At 38.9% G+C, this 9801-nt stretch overlaps 1 protein-coding gene across 2 annotated transcripts; it reads left to right on the forward strand.

Moving 5' to 3' along the window:
- Positions 1 to 3150: 3150 nt before the first annotated feature.
- Positions 3151 to 9488, forward strand: LOC110680296 (tetratricopeptide repeat protein 8-like; the record flags this gene model as incomplete). 2 transcript variants are annotated; one of them, XM_021856131.1, is given in 6 exon segments in its annotated part: positions 3151 to 3579; positions 3682 to 4526; positions 6843 to 7000; positions 8185 to 9039; positions 9098 to 9354; positions 9432 to 9488. In XM_021856131.1, coding segments are annotated over 4 exon segments (1407 nt in total). In that variant the 3' UTR covers positions 9311 to 9354; positions 9432 to 9488.
- Positions 9489 to 9801: the final 313 nt, after the last annotated feature.

Raw genomic sequence — 9801 nt, forward strand, 5'->3', positions numbered from 1 at the left:
TTTCAAAACTTTTTGGTAATCTAATCCACCAAGCATGTCACAATACAACTTAAACTTTCATTTGAGATATAATTCGATTTTAAATAGCACGATTAAATTAAATGGACTTTAATTTGTGAAGTATCGACTGTATGGTTTAATCTTAATTTTCCGGCAATGCTGTCTTTATTAAGAATAAAACGAGGTGCTTATTTGTCCGACGTTTCGACACGGGTATTGTGTCTTCCTCAGGGAGTAAAACTATATTTACCCCCTAAGGAAGACACGATCCCCGTGTCGAAACCTCGGGCAAATAAGCATCTCGTTTTATCTTAATAAAGACTGCATTGCCCAAAAAAATTAAGATTTAATCGACTTTTTTCAACTTGCTTGCAGTCTCCATATTGAATTTTTCGTTAATTGGATAATTTCAGATAACAGAGCACAAAAACTGATTATAAATTCCCTTTTCTGAGTTTTGAAAATGTTTCAATAACAAATTCAGTTCCGTCTGTTCTCACAACAAAAATAAAAGCGTATGTAAAACAGCCGTTCACTCAACCATTTCCGATTTGCAGTAATATTGGTACATGTTTTGGTAAAGCTTAGCTTAGACTGACTACACATATCAATGGTTGCTATTCCGTGATTCACCGAAGTCAGTGAAGATGCACAAAGAATCAATTGGCATTGGCCATAATTTTCTTGAGAGTGCATAATTTAGTGCGTCTATTTATACAGGTTCAATAATGGCGCCGGCTACGTCCTTGCATTCAGGTGGGATTGGGAAAGGAATGTTAGTGAGTAACCTTTGCTATTTAAAGACCGTGTTTGCCTCTGCATCTCCACAAAAGTTACTGGGAGGGATGATTGTTAATGAGGAGGATCGTTGGGTCACAGGATTCACTTTGATTAGTGATTAGACCATGATAATCAATTATTTGTGAGATATACACATGCTTGTAAATATACTATTTTCAATCGATATGACAAATTCCAAGTAAAAGAAAATAATGACGACACTGAAAGTGCTGAACAATTAAACTTTCTTGAACAAATAGCTAAACGCAACGGAAACATGCGCAATCACATTTTACTCATATTAAAAGAAAAAAACTTGATTGGCAAGACCAACACCGAACACTCTTATGCCGATACTTACAGTGGCGAAACGTCCATAGTTTGTTGTATAAAGTGAACTTTTTACACTTATAGTGTTGAAACACTCAAAGTTTTATTTAATTTACAAAAATAAATGGAAAAATGTGTTTTGAAAAAATAATATAAGACGTAATAATAATAATAATAATTTATGAATAAGAGTTTATGCCGACACTGACAGTGACGAACCATTCATAGTCGGTTGAAAAACCATATATACGTCCAACCGTTGTAAGGATTAAATGTGCGTTCATACATTTTTACAGATTCGAAATAAAAGCATGAAACGAGCTCACCAATTAATCCATTATCCTTGATCGAGCAGCCACAATCCACTTTCAGCTTCACTTACAGCCAACAAAAGAAAAATAAACAAAATCACACCGGACGCTCGAAAGCGAATTCGGGCGCTTGGGCCTTCGTGCCGCACATCCGGCAAATCGCGCGCAAAATGAGGGAAAAACGCCAAACCAACTCGATTGCTCGGGCCCTTTCTAGGCACTGCCCGGAAAATCGCGCGCAAATCGAGGGAAAAAACGAAACTCTAAACCGACTCGTTGGCTCGGGCTTTTTCGAGGCACTGCCTATTTGTACATGTTTTCGGTATTGTAGACAAAGTGTTTTCCAAAGCAATATCGATTATTTTGACTCAAAAATAGTCTTTAAATTTTGCATGCTATTATTTTTCGAAAAATTCTATCTACGAAACTGTTGATTTTTGGGAAACATGTTCTATTAAGAAATTTGAGTGAACCTAATAAATCTCTAAACTGTTCAGTGGAATACATATAAGTAGTTGAGAAACTGAATATAGTACTATACCATTTAATTCCACTAAAGTTTGTATCCGTTGACATCAAAGTCAAAGGATTTAAACTCAAAGGATACAAACAATTAAATTGTACAGTACTAAAAGTTCAAAAATAAAACTTGAATTTCAAATTAAACAAAAAACCCATTTCAAATATTTTTAAAACTTTCACCATAGAATCTTGATATGGAACAGATGAAAGAATACAATTTTACTGAAAAGGTTTCTCATAAGAGCACTGAGCTGAGAAGAAGAAAAAGTAAACCTTTTGAGCAACGATTGAATTGGGTAACCATTTCTGATCTGCATTTGATTGATCCTACAAATGACCATTTTATGGTCCCCGAAACGCTAAAAATTTACGAAAAAGTGGCCAATTTGTATCTAGCCATCCATGCCAAGCTTAAAGGAAAGCATTTCAGTGAACTAAGTATAATGTTTGATCTCAACTTCTCGAGAATTGAAACGCATTAGTATTCAACAAATTTATAGCCGGTTCTTCAGGGCATTAAGTCCTAGTGACCACATTCGATACTTTCTGAACGTAGCAAAACTTTTTATTAATAATGTTGAATATCAAATCTTAATAATTTATAGAAATTTATTCATCGTCTTTGCAAATAAATAAAGATAACTTGGCATGTCCCAAAAAATAGTATGAATGTTCCCGAGATCCTCTGGCCACTTCTAGAAACAAGATATATGTACCAGTATACTGACGAAAAAATATTTGAATCCATTTGGTATCCGCTGAGTCGTTAGGGTTTTTGCATTTTTGGTTTCACTCAGCCCTATACGGGTTAAAAATTTCTCCATCATGAAACTTTGCCTAAAATATGTGTTTGGTGAAAATCGAAAACATATTGGAGATGGGGAATTTGTTTATTTTAAAATTGAAGTTTCATCATTGAATTTTTTATTTGAAAAAAAAAAAATAAAACACTTTTTAAATGTTTTTTTTTTTGACCAAACGGTTCACTACAACTTCTACGTTAAACATTATTCTCTAAAATCAACAGTTTCGAAGTTAGAATTTTTCATATCTGAAATCAACAGTTTCAGGGCTAGAATGTAACAAATTGCCCGGTTGCTTAGTAGTGAAGAACATTTAACTGATGTTTGGCTTCTATTTACAGAGCTCCCAGGAAAATGTCTTGCCGACCACTCGGCTGTGCAAATCTCGGTTAAAATTAGCCGAGATTCGGCATTCTAAATTAAGTGTGTATGGCGAAATAAGGTGCAACAAGCTTGAATTTTAAGGATTTTTTGACGAATAATAATACTATGGACCGGCAAGATCCCAAGTACATTTAATTATTCGATCTATCATTTCGCTGATATCTCACCACCATAAAATACATAAATTGAGAAATGCTGGCATCAAAATTTTAGCATGCGTAATGCGTACAACATTGACGAGTGCGGCCAAATCGCCATGGACACCATTGTATACAAACAAATTGAATAGAAGGTAGACAACCATACAGCAAACGCTACCAAGGGGCTGCGCAAGGCATGGCATAGGAACGTGAACAGAAGGGGCCATGAAGTAAATCTATAATACCGACTGAAAAGTAACCGAACGAGTTCGTATCGTCAAATGGCGAAAGGAAATTATCGAACTAGAGGTATTTAAGCTTATCTTCGATTTTGCCTTCCTGCCCAAATGAATCGACAGATTAGCAGAGTACTGAATTTTAATTTGTGTGTAAATTCTTTCGCGGCGACAGGAAATTGCATCACTACAGGAAACTCGTTCAGTTTGCGGACTGTCGAAATAAATTGAACGGATCGTGCAAATTTCCCATTGTCGGAAGGAAATTAAATATAGAAAGGAATAATGACGAAATCAACGGATGAGGAAAAAACCAACGACAACTGCAAAGAACGAAAATAATGCGGTCAAAGAGGTGTTTTTGAATTAATTCATCTCGTATTCTGGTCCGAGTCACTGCCAACATCCTCGTGAATTTTGGGAAACGGGAAAAAGGAAACGAACAAGTTGCAAATTGAAAAACATCTACATTTTTGTTCGCCGTTCTTTTGCTGGACGCAATTCTCGACACAAAAAGTGGTTGGACCAGACCTTGGAAATTTCCACTAAATAATAAAAGATTGCGCGAAAGATTGCCGTGTAGATATATCGGAACAAGCGAGGAAGGAACACTGCTGGTGCTCTGGAAACGTGAAGAATTTGCCCAAGCGAAATTACGGGAACGGCTCGACAGGCAAACGCTTATGATACAGACGACCGAGAATCTTGCCGTTCGAAGACGGGAACGATAACCGGAGAAGACGTGTTTTCTTTTTTTTCTCTTGGAACGCCCAAAAATGGCCAACAAATGACCGAAAAGCGGCGACCGCCACAACAACTGCGAGGAAGAAAATTATATAATGGACAAATTTTTTGCAGCTGTATCATTATTCCGTCGTCGGAAATATGATGAGTGCATTGAGGTGTGCAACGAGCTGCTGCAGAATAATGCCCTTCATCAAGGACCTTGGGAGCTGAAGATGCGATCTATGACCCAGCGCGTTTACATCGACGATATCGAAGCGGACGACGATGTGGCGGGTAAGTTCGGGTTGCCCAAATTGGCCGCACTGCGGGATATAGTTGGTCAAAATTAGTTGTTTTTTTCCAATGCCTTTAATAGTATTATTTCAAAAAATTTTTTTTTTTGATTTCTTTAAGAGGTTTTTTTTCCCAAGACGGTGTCCAAGAAGGATTACCACCGCTAGCTTTCGCCAACGAGCCCAACGAAAAATCGAAAGCACGAGTCCAAACAAGGATCGTAAAGGGATCAATAGTAGAAAAAATAGTACTGAAAAGTACTGTTTTTGTAGCATTGAAAAGTACTGTTTTATTGCTTTAAGTCGTTTAAAAAAACAAACTTCCAAGAGCAGAGAGAACTCGTGTACGCACAGCACAAAGGTACGATGCGCAATGCTTATGATATTCAATTTTGACCAACTTCTCTCCAGTATATGTTGCACTGTTTGCCAGTGTGTAAGTTCAGTGGCAACAACAACTGCCCAACCCACCGAATCGACTGTCTGATTTACACCCGGCCATGTAGCAGCAGCAGCATCATCATCATCATTTCACTGAGTGCTACTGCGCTTACTGCTGATGTTGTCGCTGTTGCGGTTGCTTGCACTATCTGCACTTTCGTATCGATGCTTTATTTATGCACTGAGATGGTCACTATCTGCCGGCTTATTGTTATTATTCTCTTTTGCATTTCATTATTATCTTGATCACATATTTTTGAGGCCTCTCATTTTTTTTGTTATGTGGACGTGGAGATGTTAATATAAAAAATACAAATATGAATTATACTTATAAAAAAAACTTTCGCCACTAAGCGTTATAATTAGGGATTGACCATTAATTACGTGAAACAATGTAGACGATGGCATGCGTTCTCTTTAAATGTTGTACAGAAAACCTTATGTTTAAGTTATACTTATGTTCCTTTGAGTAGATGCAATGCAAAAATTTTTTTTCCATTTCTTCATATTTACCAGCATATTATTTTCTATCAATCTGCTTATAAATTGATCGATAATATAACTTTTTCGACAATTTCCACTCCAGAACACAAGTGGACTACAAACGCGACGCAATTGACAAAAAAAAAAATGGCGCTTCGAGTTTGTAAGCGAAAGGCCATTGGTTAATTACAAAGCCAATCCTTACATCGTACGTTATAGTTGTAGATATAGCAATCGGTATGATCAAAAACCATTTTTTTACGTTCAAATTTCCATCATTATACTGAAGTAAAGTATGACAAGAGCTTTTTTTTCTGGGATTTCTAGCTCAATTCAAAACAAATGTTACAAATGTGAAGGTGGCTCAAATGCTTCCTTGCACCGGCAGTATCATTTTTCAACAACAAAAACATATTTGAATCGTGATATTATTTTTATTTTTCGATATTCTTGCACCATTTCTTTGAAAGTTCCCAAAAAAAACCTTATATTTTTGAAATCTGTGTCGGTAGTGATCATGGGGAACATGGTTTTGAAGATATTCCAAAATGGCTTCAGAGACCGGTATTCCCCATATAAAACCCATTTGATCCACACTTTGTTCTTACTCAAATTATCAAAAAAAAAAAGAAAAACTAATAATAATTAGACATGGGCCAAACAATGTCAGGAACTAAGGAGTTTCTATCAAAAAATCATAATAATCAGTCGAGTTCTCAAAAAAATTATAAAATGATGTTTTTTGAAGTTTTCAAGGTCTTTATACGGCCAGAGCGAAACCAATTCAGAAATCTTCATTACACGAAAACGATTGCACCATTTTGCTTTATTTTTTCATTCCTATCCCTACTTCCTCGCAGTATTGGCCGGAGTACGAGCAATTTTAGGGAAGATCGGGTAACCAACCCCGGTGGGAACTTCCCTCGAGAAGGGGGGTTTGCTTCTGTAATGGCAAGGCAGAAGTTTGTATGATGTTTAATCAAACTGAAAATAAAGCTGTTGAAAAGAACCAGTATTTGAATATTCCAAGTTTTGTTGGATGCAGTCCTCACTCCTTTGTTTTTTTCACAATGGTATAAAAGCTTTTCAACCTCTAACTTACTTGTAGTATTAATTAAACTCACTATGTACACATTGCAGGCAATGTGTTTTTGGTTGTTTCGCTCATCATAATGTTTTGACTGCCAAAACAAAAAATTCGTTTGCTCCCATTCGATTGCATTGTGTTATTATCAGAACCCGTAGTCTTTTTTTCTTTGAACACTTTCTATCGAATTCGTGCATGGTTCTCAAGAAGAACCAGAAAAAAAAACATCTTGCCATATCCACAGCCCACGAAAATGCATTTTCGTAAATTATACCTGAAATTACACACATTCCTTTTCGCACGCAGAGGATATCTTGGACACGCAGACCATCGCAACGGCCCCCAGACCGGGCACTTCGATCCGGACGGCAATGGCTTCGTCGACCGCCGCCGCCGCCGCAGGAAAAGGAACGGCAGCTGGTGCTCGGCCCCGAACTGGAACCGGGAGACCAATTACAGGCATTGTAATCAAAATCATATTAATAGGCTTTTAAAAATGATCTACTGATGTGTGGGCACCGTGTGCCCGAAATCGTTATTAACGAAAAAATCCAAGATTTTGGCACCATCATTCTTAAGATATTGATTTTAAGCTTATACTCCCGGAATTTATCTAAGACCATACGCAAGGTAGACATGTGGTCAGATGTCGAGCGGCCTTCACGAAAACCAGCCTGGAATTCGCAAGTGAAGGACCCCTCAAGCGGTCTCCGTCAGTTAAACATTCATCGGGATAATCTCGCTATTATTGGCGCAGTTCAGTTTGCCTCCTTCCGTATGAGACCATCCAACCAACGGATAGACATTTCTTGGTCCTCTCATATCTTCAGAAGTACTCGATGGATCGGTTGGTATAGCTGCTCACTTCCGTGCTTGAGAAGCTCAACTGGAATCTCGTCATTCCCAGCAGCCTTACAATTCTTCAGCTCGCCGACAGCCTTTTTAATATCTCCTATGGTCGTTGGGTCCATAGTTTGACCATCTTCATCAATATTCATCCTGTTTATCGCTACATTACCATTTTCACCGTTCAACAACTGCTGAAAGTGCTTCTTCCACCTGCCAGCTACTGCCGTTTTATCGATCAGTAAATACCCCTCTCGATTATTGCAAATGGCGGATACTTTCACGGTATTCTGCCTCGTGCCGTTGACCGTTGCATAGAATCTTCGCATATCGTTCTTGTTTAAGCTGTCAAGCTTTAGTTATCACACGTTCTTCGTGCTGCCTTCTCTTTCTGCGGTGGATTCGCTTTTTTCAGCTCTCACTGTTCTGTACCGCCCTTTGTTTTGCCGGCCACTAGCCACAAGCATACGGCTTATCCACGTCTCTCGACGGCACTCTTCATCAAACTAGACAGTTCGCCTTCGGCGTTGACCAGTACCAATCACATCCCACGTCGTTGTGGTCACAGATCCCAACCCCTTCTAATCACGATTAGTTTTGAATCCATTTTTAAGATATTTTCAATTACACGGGGAAGATTAAATACTATATCTTTCAAATGGTAGATGGCGAATCTTTGGACATTTTTTCATTAATAACGGCTTCAGAAACGCCGTGATGCTTATTTCTTTTCTTTTTTGCTTATCTTACGCTTGCACTCTTGTGGTATGCCTGTTGGACCTGGATGCTGCTACTGCTACAGTCCCGTCCGGGTACGCTTTCCCTGCAACGGCCGGGATCCACCTTGGGCAATAAAACTGCACTGAAAACCGCAAGAACGGCCGGATCTGCGCGCAACATACGGCTCGGGTCGGCGTCGATGTTTGCCGTTGGCGATCCAACTGGGCCACTGTTTCACATTTCACGGCTCCACCCGGACAAGTACGCCGACAAGGACTCACTTTCGAAACCACTGTTCCAGTACCTTTACTACCACGAGGGGGAAGTCCGGAAGGCGATGGCACTTTGCGATGCGGTGCTAAATTTGAAACGAGCGGCTGCCGGCTGGTGGTGGAATACGCAGAAGGCACGCTGTCTCATTGCTACTGGAAGTCCACGCGAGGCGGAAAAATATCTGAGGACGGCTCTTACGGAGCTGTTTCACCCGGATACGGTGCTTCTGCTGGCAAGGATCTACATCAAAATCGATCAGCCATCAGCAGCGCTGGAGGTTTGCAAAAGTGGGCTGGAGAAGTTGCCAAATGATATTACTCTACTTACCCAACAAGCGAGAATCCTAGAGTTAGTAGGAAACCTCAGTGCATCCGTGAGACGATACCGTCAGATATCTCAGCTGGATTCCATGAATACGGAGGCCTTGGCTTGTATTGCGGTGAGCTACTTCTATGGCAATCAACCGGAAACGGCTCTGCTCTACTACAGACGAATTTTATCGATGGGGGCACATAGTGCAGAGCTATATTGCAATATAGGGCTATGCTGCTTGTACGGCGGGCAGTTGGATTTGGTGTTTCCGTGTTTTCAACGAGCTATTCGAATGGCAACCAGTTCAGAGCTCAAAGCAGATGTTTGGTACAATTTGAGTTTTGTTGCTCTGGTCAGTATTAGTTCAGGTTATTTTCCAACATTCTCATTTATCTTTTGTTCCATTTCAGACCACTGGTGATGTTCATCTGGCCCGACGTTGCCTGCGGCTTTGTATTGCCATAAATGGATCGCATGGAGCTGCCTTGAACAACATGGCCGTCATGGTTGCCCGTCAAAAACAGTATACCAAAGCGAGGTCCTATCTAATGGCTGCCAAAGCTGCGTTGCCGGCTTGTGACGAAATCAAAAGTAATTTGGAGTTTATAGAAAACTTTGAATAAATGTGGTTCCCATTAAGTTATCGAATGAATACATGGAATGAAATGTAAGCAGCTTTTCGTAGTTTTATGTCTAATATAAATTTCGTAAAACATGATTTTGTTAATACAAGGTTTTTTTCAGTAATGAAACTCAATGATAATTAAAACGGAGAGTCCTTGACAAAATTTTCAACATCCTGCAAACATCTCGTTTTGTTTACATTTGTAACATACAGAGTTTTCTAATGCTATTCTAGAGATGTCCTTAGAATACACATGTAATTCAGAAACAATCTCAGAATATCCTTGAATAATCTAAATTTGTTGACATAATTCCAGGAAGATACTCAACAACGCACTCAGGAAAATCTTTGATTCGATTAGATGAATTAATGCAGAAATGCAGAAGGAATTCATGGAGAAGTATCTTCACTGTTACCCCAAGAATTGATTGATTGAACAAACAGAGAAGTTGTGATCTTTTTTTTTTTTATCAAATAAAGAACTCACAA

The sequence above is a fragment of the Aedes aegypti genome, unplaced genomic scaffold, assembly GCF_002204515.2.
Source record: "Aedes aegypti strain LVP_AGWG unplaced genomic scaffold, AaegL5.0 Primary Assembly AGWG_AaegL5_hic_scaff_1167_PBJ_arrow, whole genome shotgun sequence".
Lineage (NCBI taxonomy): Eukaryota > Metazoa > Arthropoda > Insecta > Diptera > Culicidae > Aedes > Aedes aegypti.